This window comes from Aureococcus anophagefferens (genome assembly GCF_000186865.1).
Source record: "Aureococcus anophagefferens unplaced genomic scaffold AURANscaffold_25, whole genome shotgun sequence".
Lineage (NCBI taxonomy): Eukaryota > Pelagophyceae > Pelagomonadales > Pelagomonadaceae > Aureococcus > Aureococcus anophagefferens.
The window spans coordinates 248,409-263,854 of record NW_008705585.1 but is presented as its reverse complement, the minus strand read 5'-3'; the positions used below and the strand labels follow the sequence as shown (position 1 = coordinate 263,854).

At 72.5% G+C, this 15,446-nt stretch overlaps 5 protein-coding genes across 5 annotated transcripts in view; 4 read left to right on the top strand and 1 right to left on the bottom strand.

Moving 5' to 3' along the window:
• Nucleotides 1–8: 8 nt before the first annotated feature.
• On the bottom strand, nt 9–1,677 carry AURANDRAFT_72354 (hypothetical protein; the record flags this gene model as incomplete). Its single annotated transcript, XM_009041940.1, has 2 exons — nt 9–815; nt 892–1,677. 2 exons carry the CDS (start codon nt 1,675–1,677, stop codon nt 9–11), a joined length of 1,593 nt encoding a protein of 530 aa, XP_009040188.1.
• A 267-nt stretch (nt 1,678–1,944) lies between these two features.
• AURANDRAFT_66697 (hypothetical protein) lies at nt 1,945–9,885 on the top strand (the record flags this gene model as incomplete). Its single annotated transcript, XM_009041999.1, has 3 exons — nt 1,945–3,097; nt 4,628–5,160; nt 6,373–9,885. The coding sequence occupies 3 exons, from the start codon at nt 1,945–1,947 to the stop codon at nt 9,883–9,885; spliced, it is 5,199 nt and encodes a 1,732-aa protein (XP_009040247.1).
• Nucleotides 9,886–11,265: 1,380 nt separating this feature from the next.
• AURANDRAFT_31365 (hypothetical protein) lies at nt 11,266–11,976 on the top strand (the record flags this gene model as incomplete). The annotated part of the gene is made up of 1 exon (XM_009042000.1): nt 11,266–11,976. The coding sequence occupies one exon, from the start codon at nt 11,266–11,268 to the stop codon at nt 11,974–11,976; it is 711 nt and encodes a 236-aa protein (XP_009040248.1).
• Nucleotides 11,977–14,000: 2,024 nt separating this feature from the next.
• AURANDRAFT_5712 (hypothetical protein) lies at nt 14,001–14,576 on the top strand (the record flags this gene model as incomplete). The annotated part of the gene is made up of 1 exon (XM_009042001.1): nt 14,001–14,576. A coding segment is annotated over one exon (576 nt), but the record flags the coding sequence as incomplete, so codon positions are not given.
• Nucleotides 14,577–15,125: 549 nt separating this feature from the next.
• Nucleotides 15,126–15,446, top strand: part of AURANDRAFT_66694 (hypothetical protein) — a gene marked incomplete at both ends in the record, with an annotated part of 1,173 nt that continues 852 nt past the window's right edge. Inside the window, one exon of the mRNA XM_009042002.1 lies at nt 15,126–15,374. Coding sequence (XP_009040250.1) covers nt 15,126–15,374 — 249 coding nt within the window. The remainder of the gene's footprint in view (nt 15,375–15,446) is intronic.

The window sequence follows — 15,446 nt, the reverse complement described above, 5'->3', positions numbered from 1 at the left end:
GAACCTCCTTACGCCGAGCCGCAGTGGCCTTTCCCACAGGGCGCGCCGAGCGCGCGCGCGACGAAGACGCCGCCCTCGCCGTCGTCGAGCGTCGCGAAGAGCGTCGCGCTCCCGGGGCAGAACGCGTCCGCGCAGAAGGTCGCCGCCGTCGAGACGACTCTGGCGCCGCTGGGGTCGAAGCTCTTGCAGTCGGCGCGCATCGTCTCGTAGCCCCCGTCGGCGGCGACGCGGTCGCAGACGTCCTCGTAGAAGGAGTAGGCCTCGATGGCGAGGCCGTCGGCGCCGACGTAGCCCGACGCGTCGACGAAGCGGCAGTAGCCCGCCGAAGGGTTTTCGAGGCCCGACGCGTCCTCCGCGAAGTTCGCGAGCACGAAGGTGTCGACCTCCGGGAAGTCCTGCGTGTCGAAGATCTTCAGCTGGAGGAGCTTCGGCGCCGGCGTGAGGACCACGAAATTCACGTGCGCGGGCGCGAGCGCGAGCGATTCGGCCGTCGTGCGGTACTGAAGCTTGTTCAAAAGAGATCCGCGGTCGCACGCGTCGCCGGCGCCGTCGACGGACTTGGCGGCGACGGCGACGGCGGACGTCGCGTTCGCGACGAAATGGAACGACGCGCCGTACGCGACCGGCGCGGAAAATTGCGCGGCGCCGTCGTCGAAGCGGAAGCACGCGTAGGCCGACGACGGATCCGCGTTGAGCACGGCGAGGACCACGTGTTGCGCGTAGACGCGGCCGGCGCCGTCGGCCGCGGGGCCGCTGTCGCCGGCGCACGCGCCCTTCGGCGGGCGCGGCGCGTCGCAGTCGAGGTCGCCGCAGGCCTACCAAATGCGTCGGTAACGATTTTTCATCGTTTTCCCGGTGAAAAGCTCTCGAAAATCGTCACGGCTGCAGGACGCTGCCGCAGGCCGTCGCCTGCGTCCGCTCGAGCCTGATCCCCGCGCCGTCCTCGTCGTAGACGACGCCAAAGTAGGTCGACGCGCCGGGGCAGAACGCGCCGGAGCAGTACGTCGCCGAAGCTCGGAGGCCGCCGCAGTCCGCGGCGACGGCGAAGCCGCCGGCGGCGGCGGCGCAGGCGTCGGTGACGTTGACGACGGCCCGCGAGCGCGCGGCGACGACGAAATCGCCGAGGGGCGTCGTGAACGTGCAGTCCGTGGTTCCGCCGTCGTTGCCGAGGACGAACGCCGCCGGGTCGCCCAAAGCCCGGGGGACCGCGTCGACGAGCTCGAGCGCGTCGTCCGCCGTCCAGACGACGACGTTCGACGCGCCCACGGAGAGCGGCGCGTCGAGCTTCGTGTTGTAGGCGTTGTTCACCATCTCGAGGCCGCAGTTCACGTCGCTCCCGTCCGGCGCCGACGGATTCACGGGCAGGGCGACGATCTCCACGCCCTCCGCGTACGTCGTCGTCATGAGCGTCGAGTCGCCGTACTTAATGGCGCGGCTGTAGGCCGTGTGGCGGGCCTCGTACGTGCCGTAGCACACCCAGGTGAGGTTGTCGCCCGCATCTTTGTTCTTGCTCGACCTCGGGTTACCGTTGACGAGCGCGAGAACGCGCTGGCCCGCGTAGGCCTGGCCCGTGAAGTCGTAGGCGTCGCCGGAGTCGCCCGTGCAGTTCGACGCGGTCGCGTCGAAGACGAGGAGGACTGCGCCCACGACTCGAAGGAGCGCTTTCAATGCCATCATGCTCGTCTACCCGGCGACGCTCGAGGAGCTCAAAGCGCGCTCGGTGCCCGCCGCGCGTGGTCGTGCGAAGTAACGCCAGCACCATTGGCACGTTGCACCCGGTCAGGCATAGCAAGGATACTCTATTAAGTCTAGATATAGATCCCATTGGGCATAGAAACACCGGAAACATTGATCTGGCTTCTACGCCCCACATGCGCGGCATGGCGACACTGAAACACTGGAAGCACTGATCGGCGGCGGGCTTGGGCTGGAAGTCGATCGACGATGTTCCCCCGTCGTGCCGCCGCGTGGGTCCTGGTCGCAGCCGCCTCGGGTGCGGCGGCGGTCCGCGGGGCGGAGGGCCTCCCGCGCGGCGGCGGCGGCGGCGGCTCGGGCCGCCTGCTGCAGACGACGACGGGGACCTGCCTGGGGGATTTCGTCGACGTCGACTTCAGCGTCGGCGGCATCTCCCAGAACAACCTCGGCGGCGTGGTCGGCGACTGCAAGGGCAGCGGGATGAGCGGGACGGTGGCCTGCAGCGCCCCGGGGCAGGTGCTGCGGTTCACGTCGGTCGCGACGTACCGCGGCAAGACGATCGATTTGGTCGTCTCCAACCGGTCCCACTACGAGCCGACGACGAGCTGCGACGGCTGCAACGGCGCGGCGAACGGCTTCGGGAAGATCAACGTGCGCATCGGCACGAGCGTCGTCCTCGGCTTCGACTTCGTCGACCCCGACGACGGCGACGCGCCCGTGACGCTCGACAGCTTCTACTGGACCCTCTTCGACTTCGACACGATGAGCAGCGGCCGCGCCGAGAGCCTGTGCATCGACGACGAGGCCCACGGCGTCGCGTCCTACTTCATGACGAGCGGCGCCGACGCCGAGGTCGACGTCACGTCGCGGGCGACGCTCTGCGACGGCGCGACCGCGGGGAGCAGCGTCCTCTTCGAGGCGACGGGCGTCGGCAAGGGCTGCGACAACCCGAGCGGGCCCATGGTCCTCGAAGAAGTGTCCTGCGACGACTGCACCACCGCGGGCTGCCCCATCAACCAGGAGGACCGCACGGTGACGCTCGCCATCGAGGACCGCGCGTCTTTCGAGGTCACGCTCGACTCCGACACGTCGGGCTCCGTCGGCAACTCGGGCCGCATCTTCTACTTCGCCGGCAAGAGCGGCATGATCCTCGGCTGCCCGACCATGGCGCCCACGTCCACCTTCGAGCCGTCGCGGGCGCCGTCGGCCGAGCCCACGACGGCCGCGCCGTCGCCCGCGCCCACGGCCGCGCCCACGGCCGCGCCCACGGCCGCGCTGATGGCGGTGCCCACGGTCGCGCCCTCGCCGGGGGGGGCCGCGTGCACGGACAAGCCGACGTATGGAAGCCCCATCGACGAGTGCTACAGAGAACCGGCGTACTTCGTGTTCGGCTTGGACGCGAGTAAATCGATGACATCAACGGGATGGGACATTGCTCGCGACTTCACCAACCAGATGGCCGCGACGTTACTCGATTTGAACGTCGATAGGCTTGCTGATGGGAAAGAGCCGCACAAGGTGGCGGCTTACTGGTTCAACGGGAAGCACGATGACTCGCCGAAACTGGTGACAGATTTTACGACCGACTACACCACTTTCTCTGACGCAATACCAGAAGACTATGGAGACGTGTCAGACACGCACACAAACCACCCCGAAGGTTTCCAGCTAGCCGCGGAGTTGCTGGATCCCGTCGATTCGCCGTTCAAGTCTCACGTGCTCATCACCGACGGCGCGCCGAATACGGCATCCGCAGCCTGCGACGACGAAGAAAAGCTGCTGGCTAGCGACGCCGAAACGTTCCTGACTATCGATGCGATGAATTGCAGAGCGGAATGCGCGGAATACAACACGTGCGATGCGACGAGCTGCGTGGCCGAGGGACGCCCGTTCATCAAAGCTGATGATTGCCCAAACAACAACAATTACAAAAAGGCCACGTCCTGCCAATGCGCCGCTCACGTCGCGGAAAGATTCAACGCGAGAACGAACTTCTCGACGACGGTCGTGGGCGTGAAGAACTACATGAACGGCCAAGAGTACGAGAAGGTCTTCGAGCTGATGGCGTCGACCCCGGACCTGTTCATTGACGCGATGGAGGGCGAGCTCGAGAGCAGCATCGGAGCTTACGTGGAACTTACGTTGCTAGCCGCGTGCAACTCGGCGCCGGCGCCGGCGCCGACGGCGGCGCCGGAGGCCCCAGCGTGCTCGCCCTCGGTGGCGCCGACGGCCGCGCCGACGGCAGCGCCCACGGCAGCGCCGACGGCCGCGCCCACGGCCGCGCCCACGGCCGCTCCGACGGCCGCGCCCACGGCCGCGCCGACGGCAGCGCCCACGGCAGCGCCGACGGCCGCGCCGACGGCCGCGCCCACGGCCGCTCCGACGGCCGCGCCCACGGCCGCTCCGACGGCCGCTCCGACGGCCGCGCCCACGGTCGCTCCGACCCCCCCCGGGACGGCCGCGCCCACGGCCGCTCCGACGGCCGCGCCCACGGCCGCGCCGACGGCAGCGCCCACGGCAGCGCCGACGGCCGCGCCGACGGCCGCGCCCACGGCCGCTCCGACGGCCGCGCCCACGGCCGCTCCGACGGCCGCTCCGACGGCCGCGCCCACGGTCGCTCCGACGGCCGCTCCGACGGCCGCGCCCACCCCCCCCACGGTCGCTCCGACCCCCCCCGGGACGGCCGCGCCCACGGCCGCTCCGACGGCCGCGCCCACGGCCCTACCAACGCCCGAGCCCTCGGCCCTACCGACAGCGTGCCCCTCGGCGTCGCCGAGCGCGTCGCCCTCCTCGGCCCCGAGCGCGCCGCCGTCCGCGAGCCCCGTGTCCGTCCCGTCGAGCGTCCCCACGTCCGTTCCGACGGTCGTCAGCATCGGCACGTCGATGACGTGCGTCTCGAACGTGGCGTGCATTTTGACCTGGGACTATCGAGGCGACGGCTCGTCGTGCACGTCGGTCGTCGCGAGCGTCCAAGACCCCAGCGATGGGAGCACCATCGCGAGCGAGACCATCGACAACGACGGCTCGCATTCGCACGTCGTCCCGGGAAGCGCGGCGGTCAGCTCGTACACGTTCACGCTCGCGTGCGCGGACGGATCCTGCGCCTCGGACAGCGTCGGCTTCGACGTTTCGTACACCCCCGCGCCGACGTCCGAGCCGTCGGGCGCGCCGACGGCCGTTCCCGCCGCGGCGCCGACGGCCGCGCCCGCGCCGGCGCCTACGACGGCGGCGCCGACGCCCGCGCCGACGCCGACGTCGCCCGCGCCGACGCCCGCGCCGACGCCCGCGCCCGCGCCCGCGCCGAGCCCGTCGCCGACGACGCCCGCGCCGAGCCTCGCCCCCACGGGCTGCTTCTTGAGCGTCGTGAGCATCGGCTCGTCGATGACGTGCGTCTCGGGCGTCGAGTGCACGCTGACCTGGGACTACCAGGGCGACGGCGCGTCGTGCGCGTCGATCGTGGCGACGGTCACCAACACCGCCGACGGCAGCACCGTGGACGGCAGCGCGCTCGACAACGACGGGTCGCACACCATCGTCGTCCCGGGCAGCGCCGAGGTCAGCACGTACGACATCACGCTCGCGTGCTCGGACGGCACGTGCGCCTCGGACAGCGCCACCTTCGACGTCTCGTACACGTTCCCGCCGAGCCCCGAGCCGACGACGCTTTCGCCGACGACGTCCAAGCCGTCGTATCGGCCGACGGCCACTCCGTCCGTCGAGCCCACGCCGAGGCCTACGCCTTCCCCTCACCCGCGCCCGACGCCGTCTCCCACGCCCGAGCCGAGCCCCGAGCCGACGCCCGCCCCCACGCCCGAGCCGACGGCCGCTCCCACGGGCTGCTTCCTGAGCGTCGTGAGCATCGGCTCGTCGATGACGTGCGTCTCGGGCGTCGAGTGCACGCTGACCTGGGACTACCAGGGCGACGGCGCGTCGTGCGCGTCGATCGTGGCGACGGTCACCAACACCGCCGACGGCAGCACCGTGGACGGCAGCGCGCTCGACAACGACGGGTCGCACACCATCGTCGTCCCGGGCAGCGCCGAGGTCAGCACCTACGACATCACGCTCGCGTGCTCGGACGGCACGTGCGCCTCGGACAGCGCCACCTTCGACGTCTCGTACACGTTCCCGCCGAGCCCCGAGCCGACGACGGTGTCGCCGACGACCTCGGTTCCCAGCCGCGCGCCGACGGCGTCGCCCTCCGTCGAGCCCGCGTCCGCGCCGACGCCGTCGCCGAGCTGGGCGCCGACGGGCTGCTCCGTCGGCATCGTCGACGTCGGCACTCTCTTCACGTGCGTCGCGGGCGTCGAGTGCGCGCTCTCGTGGGAGTACCGCGGCGACGCGGCGGCCTGCGAGGACGTGACCGTCACGGTCGCGACGTCCGACGGCGCCGTCGTCGCCAGCAACACGATCGCCAACGACGAGTCGCACTCCGTCGTCGTCTCCGCGGACGCGGAGGTGAACACGTACACGCTGACGCTCGCGTGCGCCGACGGGACCTGCGCGTCGGACTCATGCGTCGTCGACGTCTCCTACACGCCGCACCCGACGGCGGCGCCGACGACGGCGACGCCGTCGCCGGCGCCGACGCCGCGGCCGAGCACCGCGCCGAGCGCAGCGCCGACCGCCGCGGACGACGACGACGGGGACCCGAGCCTAGACCGGCCGAGTTCCGAGCCAACGACGACCGCGACGCCCACGACCTCGACGCCGACCGCGACGCCGACGACGTCCCTGCCCTCGGCCGCGCCCACCGCGGCGACGGTCGAGATCGACGTCATCTGGACGGCGGCGGCGGGCAACGGGACGAACCTGACGGTCATCAACGCGAGCGACTCGGCGTGCAGCGCCGTGCAGACGGCCGACGGCGAGGTCATCGCCGAGGCCTACGTCGCCGCCGTCGTCGGCGTCAGCGTCGACGCGGTGTCGAACCTCACCTGCGACTCCGAGCGCGTCAACGCGAGCGCCGCCGCCGCGCGGCGCCTCGACGAGGCCGGCGCCACGTGCGTGACGAACTACACCGCGGTCCTGACGACGTACCGCGTCACCGTCGTCGTCCTCGCCGAAGAGCTCGTCGAGTACTCGGGCGACGGCGCGGGCAGCGTCTACCAGTACGCCCACGTCATCGAGCAGACGCTCGCGGCCGTGCTCGACAACGAGACGCTCGTGGGCTCGACGGTCTGCGACGTCGGCACCGTCGTCACGAAGACCATAGCGCCGTCGAACGCGCCGACGACCGCGGCGCCGTCGACCGCGCCGACGGGCGCGCCGACGGCCCCGCCGACGGGCGCGCCGACGACGCGCGCGCCGTCGACGCTCGCGCCGTCGACGGAGACCGCGGCGCCGACGTCTTGCTCGGACTGGGACGTCTGCAACGGCGGCGCGTTCCAGATCTCCGTCGAGACGGCCGACGTCGTCGAGGACACGCTCGGCGACGGCGGCGTCCTGCGATACTCGCCCGTGGGCTACCACGAGGGCCGCGGCGTCGACCTCGTCGTCTCGGGGAGCCTGACGGTGGCGCACGTTGAATACATGGGCAAATCAGGCAGCTTCGGCCAGATCAACGTCGCCGACAACACGACGGCGGCGCTCAAGTTCTCGCTCGTGGACTCGGAGACGGACGACGAGGTCGTCCTCGACAAGTTCTACTTCACCTGGTTCGACATCGACCGGCAGAAGGACTTCGCGAAGCACTCCGAGGCCATCTGCGTCGACGACGATATGTTCGACGACTACGTCGGCGGCGACGATCTCGTCGTCTACGCGTCGGAGACGTCGTGCGACGGCACGCGCGCGGTCTCGTCGACGACGTTCGCGGCGCTCCGACCGGGCTTCCTCTGCGACAACCCGACGGACGCGAACAACCTGGGCGCCGTGGCCTGCGGCGACTGCGACCAATGCGCGAGCAGCGGCCTCGACGCCTACTTCCCCGTGGACCAGTCCGCGCGCGCCATCATGTTCGTCTTCAAGTGCCCCCGGTCGTCCTTCGACGTCTACCTCGCGGCGCCCTGCGAGACCTGCTGGGCCGACCGCGGCCGCAACTTCGTCTTCGGCGGCGAGTCGAACCTGTGCGCGTGGCCGTCGCGCGCGCCGACGTTCTCGCCCGCGCCGGTCGCCCCCGGCGCGCCGTCCCCGTCGCCGACGACGTCCGCGCCGTCCTCCCCGCCGACGTCGTCGACGCCGTCGAACGCGCCGACGATCCCGATGCTCCCGCCGGAGGCGCCCGTCAACGTCACGCTCAACGACAACACGTCCGCGGTGACCTGGGTCGACAGCGGCTACGGCGGCGAGCCCTCGAGCTTCATGCTCTACGACATGGAGACGAACTCGACGAACGTCACGACCGCGGCGCTCTACACCTACGACGCGCGCCGCCGCCTCGCGACGCGGTTGGAGCAGCTCGCGAACGCGACGGAGGAGCAGCTCGCGAGGGTCAAGGAGGAGCTCCTCGCGCGCTACGGCCGCCGCGAGCCGCGGGCGCACCAGTTCACGCTCGGCGCCCGGCTCCCCTGCTGGGTGCGGGTCAACATCGCCATCGTCGCGGTCAACGCCGCCGGGTCCTCCGAGCCGTCCGTGCCGGACTCGAAGATGCTGAGCCGCTGCTTCCGCGAGCCCTCGTCCGCGCCGACGTTCCTCCCGTCGCCCCTGCCGTCCTCCGCGTCGCCCTCGGCGTCCCCGGCGCCGACGTCGGTGAGCCCCACGGCGACGGGCGCGCCGACGTCGGCGAGCCCCACGGCGACGGGCGCGCCGACGTCGGTGAGCCCCACGGCGACGGGCGCGCCGACGCCGCCCCCCACGACGCCCCCGGGCCGCGCGAAGAGCGACGCCGACGGCGGCGTGCTCGTCGCGAGCATCGGCGTCGGGCTCTGCCCGCTTCTCGCAATCCTCGTCGCCGCGGCCGTCGCCGCCGTCGTCGTCGTCGCGCCGCGCGCGGCGCCCGCGGGGCCGCGCCGCGTGCCGTTCCCGGCCGTCGCGCGCGCGGCGCTCCTCGGCGGCGCCGTCGACTCCGCCTGCGACGTGCTCTTCGCCTGCGACTCCTACGGCGACGCCGCCCTCTTCCCGCTCGCCGCCGCGCTCCTCGCGGCGCACGCGCTGGCCAACGCTCCGGCGCTCCTGCGCCTCGTCCGCCGGCGGGGCGCGATGGACGCGGGCGCGGCCTCGAAGCACGGCCCGCTCTGGGCGCTCGCGCTCGCGCTCGCGACGGCCTCCAAGCTCGAGGTCGCCATCGTGTTGCCCTGGGCGCGCGTCTTCCCCCGGGACCGCTACGACGTCGAGCTCGAGGACGGCACCGTGGTCCCCGCCGTCCGCGAGGAGCTGCTCCGCGCGCGCGACAAGGACAGGGTCGGCGCGGAGAAGCGCAAGGAGGGCGACCGGCCCCTGCGCCCGGGCGCGCGCGTCGAGGTCGGCGACGGGAAGCTCGCGGGCCGCGTCGTCCACGTCGGCGTCGACGGCGCGCTCGACGTCGCCTACGACCACGGCGAGACGGAGATCTGCGTGTCGCCCGCGACCGCGTCGCGCCCGCGCGCGCCCGCCGTCGACGCCGTCGTCGCCTTCGACGCTGACGGGTCGGGGCGCTTCCTCCGGGAGGCGCGCATCGTCCGGAAGCGGCGGCCCCGCGGCCCGGCCGTCGAGCGCTACGGCTTCCGCGACTCGCCCCTGGCCGTCGCGGCCGTCGCGACGACGTCCGCGGCCGCCGCGGCCCAGCTCGCGCTCAAGATCTACGCGCTCGCCCGCGGCGGCGGCGCCATCGCCGCCGTGAACGCGTGCACGAACGCCGCGGTCCTCGTCGCCATCGCCAAGGCCGCGTACAACGTCGCGATCCGCCGCGCGGGCGCGCTCAAGCGCGCCGTTCCGCCCGCCGACGACGGCGGCATGGAGCTCTGGGACGCGCAGAAGCACGTCGTCGAGGCCGTGCCCAACAAGACCATCGACTTCGACGACTGCGTCCTCGACTTCGACAAGATGACGGACGGCGACGGCGACGCGGTGCTATCCGTGGACGCAGACTACGGCTGCGCGGCCTACGCGAGCGTCGGCTGCGACTGGGCCGGCGCCCCGGACCGCGACCTCGACGACGGCGTCACCGCCGTCGTTTTACGTGACGGCAGCCAGATCAACATCCACGGCCTGGCAGGCCGCATGCCCAACATCAGCCAGGACGGCGGCGCCATCGACATCCACCTCCACTAGACCCCGCACACGCGACCAATTCAGACTCACACACACACGAATGCAGCACCAATCGGCCCCGAAGAGGACGCCCGCAACGACACCCCCAATTTGCATACTGAACACCACAATTCAGCACGAATCCCCCCAATTCATTGGACACCACAGATTCACCACAGTCCGCTTCTCTGCACCACCAATCCAATTCACCAGACGATTAACACCCTTTCTTCCTTTTTTTTTTACTCGGGAGCTCGTCGGCGGGATGCCGGCGGTCACGCGGCGCCGCCGGCGTCGGTCAGCCGGGACGGGGCCCGGGCGCTCGTCCGGCAGCGCCACCTTAAGCTTCAAAGTTCCGCAGAGTGTTTAGTACCTCGACGCCATGTCCGCGAAGGACCCCCGCGCGGGCTTGTAGGGCGGCGGCGACCACGGCTCCGGCGGCGGCGGCGGCGCGGCCTCGGCGGGCGCCGCGAGCGCGGCCTCGAGGGCCTTGGGCGCGGCGCCGGCCTTGGGCCGCGCGTCGCCGCCGGCCGGCGGCGCCTCCGGCGCCTCCTCCTCGAGGCAGCCGCCGGACGCGCCGCCCTTGCAGTTCTTGCTCAGGTCCTTCTCGTAGGCGAGGAGCGCGTCCGCGTAGCCGCTGTAGCGCTTCTGCAGGTCCGGCGGCAGCGTCGCGAAGAGGAGTAGCAGGTCGCGCCGGAACTGGGCGTAGAGGTCCGCGATGTCCGACGCGTCGCGCCCGGAGAGGAGCGGCGTCCGCACTTGTTTCGCGCGGTCCGTGATCGCCGTCAGATCGTTCATGACGACGGGCGCGCGCGCGATGGCGAGCTCCTTGGAGTCCCGCGGCACCTCGCTCTTGATCATGAGCTTGATGTTGCCGTCGATGTTCGAGTTGCGCAGCAGCAGCTCCGTGCCGAAGATGAACTGCTGCGGCGTCACGGGCACGCCGAGGTCCGTGCCCTTGGCGACCTCGCGGAGCAGCTTCTCCTGGAAGTCCGCGACCTGCGCCACGCGCAGCACGACGAGGCCGGCGACCTCGTCGAGCTGCGGCCGCGAGTCGTAGTACTGGTCCGCGGCGGCGGCGCGGCTCGCCGCCGCGACGGGCGCGGCGACGACCAGGGCGCCGAAGCCGCGGCGGTCGCAGCTGTTCTGCGGGATCGCGGCGGTGGCGCGGCGTCGCGGGTGGTCCGTGCGCGGCGACAGCGCTGTCGTTGTGGCTATGAGGACCGCGACGATGCGCATTGCGAGCCGTGCCATGCCCGACGAGATTGCTCGTCGCGTCAGCTCTGGGCAATGATGAAGCGATTCGCCGATTGTTGGTGTGGCAATTCCGACCTGCGAGGCGCCTCATCGATGCGCAAAGCCATCGGCCTCTTCTTCCTCACGCGCCACGCGTGCCGAGGCATGAGCACCCTCACGTCGCGCAAGGGCGTCACGCTCCTCGGCCAGGAGGCGGCCATCGCGCTGGACGTGGACCTCATGGAGAGCCCGGGCTTCAGCATCGACCAGCTCATGGAGCTCGCGGGCCTGAGCGTCGCCTGCGCCGTGCGCGACGCCTACCCCGCCGCCGACGGCATCCTGATCGTCGCCGGGCCGGGCAACAACGGCGGCGACGGCCTCGTGGCCGCGCGGCACCTGTGGCACTTCGGCGCGCGGAACGTGCGCGTCGTCTACCCGAAGCGCCCGGACCGGCCGCTCTTCCGCAACCTCGTCAAGCAGTGCGAGGACCTGCGCATCCCCGTGGAGGACGCCATGCCCGACACGGCGGGCTTCGACGTCGTCCTCGACGCCGTCTTCGGCTTCTCCTTCTACGGCGAACCGCGCGCGCCGTTCGACGAAATCCTGCGCGACCTCGAGCGCACGTCGACGCCCCTCGTCTCCGTGGACACGCCGAGCGGCTGGCACGTCGAGGACGGGCCCACGGGGCCCGTGAAGCTCGCGCCGGACGTCCTCGTGTCGCTGACGGCGCCGAAGAAGTGCGCCTCCCACTTCGCCGGGAGGCACTACGTCGGCGGCCGCTTCGTGCCGCCGCGCGTCGCCGAGAAGTACGGCCTCGAGCTCCCGCCCTACCTGGGCGCGTCCCAGATCCTCGAGCTCCCGAACTGGGGGTCGTAAGATGCGCGGCGAGCTCCCGAACTGGGGGCCCTAAGATGCGCGGCTCGTCGGCACGCGGGATCCTTAGCGCCGCGAGGGGCGCCCCGTCAGCGCGCGCGCCCGCCGAGGAAGCCGAGGCACGTCGTGTACGCGTGAAGCGCGTAGTCCGTCGGCGCTCCCTCGCCGTCGCTCTCGCCGTCCTCCTCGCGCCACGTCGCCGGCGCGTTCCGCGGCCCTAGCTCGCCGTTCGCGAGGAAGCCGACGAGCGGCACGGCTCCCAGGAGCTCCGCGTGCGCGCGGGCTTCGACGTCCCTCTCGCCGCCGTGGAACTGTGGCCCCCGGGCGACGCACGTCGCGACGACGGCGAGCGCGGGCCGCACGCCGCGGCCGCCCGGCGCCGCGACGCCGCCGCGGCGGAGCGCCGCGCGGCAGAGGTCCGTGTAGGCGACCTTGCCGGCGCCGTCGTTGACCGTCGCCGCGGCGGACGCGCGCGCGTCGCCGGCCCCGCGCAGCGAGAGCGCGACGACGGCCGCGGGCCGGAGGTCGCGCGCCGTGCCTCCCAAAAGCTCGTCGGACCCCGCGACGCAGCCGCCGACGAGGGGCCCGTGGGCGCCCCGGCCCGACGGCGACGCGACGACGGCGCGCGCCGTGGACGTGTCGCCGCAGAGCACGACGTGCAGGTCCTCGGGCGCCGCGCGCGTCGCGTCAAACCACCGCTCGACGAACGCGGCCTTCAGGTGCGCGGCGCCGCGGAACTTGGGCGTGCCGTAGGCCTCGCGCACGGCCTGGGCGACGCGCACGCCGCTCCCCGCCGCGGCCGTCGCCGCGGCGTCCGCGGCCGCGTCGCGGAACCGGTGCGGCGCGTCCCGCAACCCGCCGGCGACGAGCGACTGCGTCGCGTGCAGCGCGTCGGGCCGCGCGGGCTTCCGGGGCCGGTCCGGCACGACGCAGAGCGCCGGCGGCCGGCAGCCCAGGCCCGCTCGTAATAACAAGCAGGCGCAGCCCTCGGCGTCCCAGAGCTCCGCGAGCTCGCCGGAGGGCGTCGGTCCCAGCACGCCGTCCGTCGACGCGACGACGACGAGGCACTCCTTGGGCAGGCGCGCGGCGACGTCGGCCTCCAAAGACCGGCCGCCGCGGCTCGGCGCCATGGCGCGGCAGTGCTCCGTGACGAAGACGAGGCAGGCCTCGGGCGCCCAGGGCAGGCCCCGCGCGAGCACGGACAGCGCGCACGCGACCTCGCTCACGCCGTCCTCGCACTCGTCGGACGCCACCAGCAGCGCCGCCGCCTCCGGGCCCGCGCCGGCGTGGGACCGGCCGCCGACGACGTTCCGCGCGAGCTGGGACCAGCGCCGGCTCACGCGGCCGGGGCCCCAGAGCACGGCCATGGCGCCCAGCGTGTCGAAGAGGCAACCGGCGGCGCCGGGGAAGAGGTCCACGGGGTCGCGGCGCATGGCGGTCGTTGTTCAAAGGGTTGCTACGGCGTGCGAATAGCGGGCCCGGCCGCTCCAGCGCGCGAGGGAGCAAAGGCAATGAGACGGCACCTTTGGGCGAGCGAAAACCTTTGTGGTAAAAAAAGCTCGAGCGCATCGATCGAGGCGCCAGCGTAGACGGCTCCCTCCGCACGGATCCGCCGTCGTTCGTCGACGCCCGGGAGACAGGTCCTCCGCACGGAACCGCGCCGCCGCCCAGCCATGGAGGCGTGGTTCAAGAAGGTGGGCGACTCGGTCAAGGCCGGCGCCGAGGACCTGGCCCGCGGCGTCCAGGGCAAGGAGACGGGCCGCGCCCAGGTGCTCACCTTCGAGTTCAACGCGCAGGCCCTGGGCATGACCGTGTCGGACTACGGCGGCGAGGGCATGGTGAGTGCGCTCGTCGCCGGCGGCGAGGCGAGCGCCAAGGGCCTGCTCCTGAACGACCGCGTGGTAGGGGTCGGCGGCCGGCGCACGGGCGGCTACCGCGACTGCATCAGCGCCATCCGCGGCCACCCGGCGCGGCCCCTGCTCGTCGACGTCGAGCGGCGCGTCGCGACGGCCCAGGGCGACCTGGGCAGCGGCCTCGTGAACTTTCGACTGGACGAGGAGTGCGACAAGGCCGAGCGGATTTTGGCGAAGATGCTCGCGTCTCCCACGACGGGCCCGCCGACGCACGTGCTCCGCCGCGCGCGGGGCCTGGCGTTTCTCCGCGTGACGAAGGCGGGCTTCGCGCTGAGCGCGCGCTTCGGCACGGGCTGCGTCGTCGCGCGGCTCGGCGACGGGTCGTGGTCCGGCCCTTCGGCGATCGGCACCGTCGGCGCGTCCGTCGGCTTCCAGTTCGGCGCGCAGGTCGCGGATTTTCTGATCGTGCTCAACGACGACCGGGCGCTCCAGTCCTTCTCCGGCGGCGGCGCCTTCTCGCTGGGCGGCCAGATCGGCGCCGTCGCGGGACCCGTCGGCGCGTCGCGGGAAGGCGCGGCGTCGATGACGCTCGACAACCTGGCGCCCATCTACACCTACTCCATCTCCAAGGGCCTCTTCGCCGGCATCTCCATCGAGGGCACGGTGATCAACGAGCGCAACAGCGTCAACGAGCGCCACTACGCCTTCCCGGGCGTCCGCGCGCGCCAGGTGCTCGCGGGCGACGTGCCGCCGCGCGGGCCCGCGGCGCGCCTCCTGTCCGCGCTCCGCGCGCTCGACGGCGCCGCGCCCAACTACCACGACGACCTCATCAACGAGCCCGTCGCGCCGCCCATGAAATTCGACGACGCGACGGTGCTCCCGGCGGCGACGGCCGCGCCCCTCGTCGAGCCCCTCGTCGAGCCCCTCCCGGAGGCGCCGCCGGCCTACGCGGGCGAGCCCCTCGCCGAGCCCGCGGTCTACGCCCAGGAGCCGCCGCCGCCGCCCGGCGACGCGCCGCCCCAGTACTCCGCGTCGAACCCCTTCGCCTAAGGCACGCTGGCGTGTAGTAAAAAGGTCAACCAGTGAAGGTTTCGCAGCTCTGCGCTGGCTATGAGCGCGTTTTGACGCAGCGCGCGACGCGTCTACCGTTCTAAATTCAAGCGCTGCACCAGCGCGCGACGCCTCCTGCGACGTGGTGTGCAACAGCGCGACGCGTCTACCGTCCTAGATTTAAGCGCTGCACCAGCGCGCGACGCCTCCTACGACGTGGTGTGCAACAGGTGGCGGCACAACCACAACATGCTGCTCCGCTCCATCGCGTGCCGCGCTCCGACTCCCGCGGCGCTCGGCGCCGAGTTCGCCAAAGAAATAGCGGCCGCCGGCGCGCCCGACGCGCTGCTGTGGCTCACGGACGCGAGCGACGCGGCGTTCGTCGCGCGAGCGGCCGCGGACGCGTGCGGCGCGGCCGTCGGCGCGCGGACGGCCGGCGGCCTCGTCGGCGGCGGCCGCGAGCACTACGGGCCGCCGGAGGGCCCCGAGCCGCGCGTCGTCGCGCTCGCGCTCGGCGGCGCCGCGGCCACGCCCTTCCACTCGCCGCCCGACGGCCTGCCGGACCTGCCC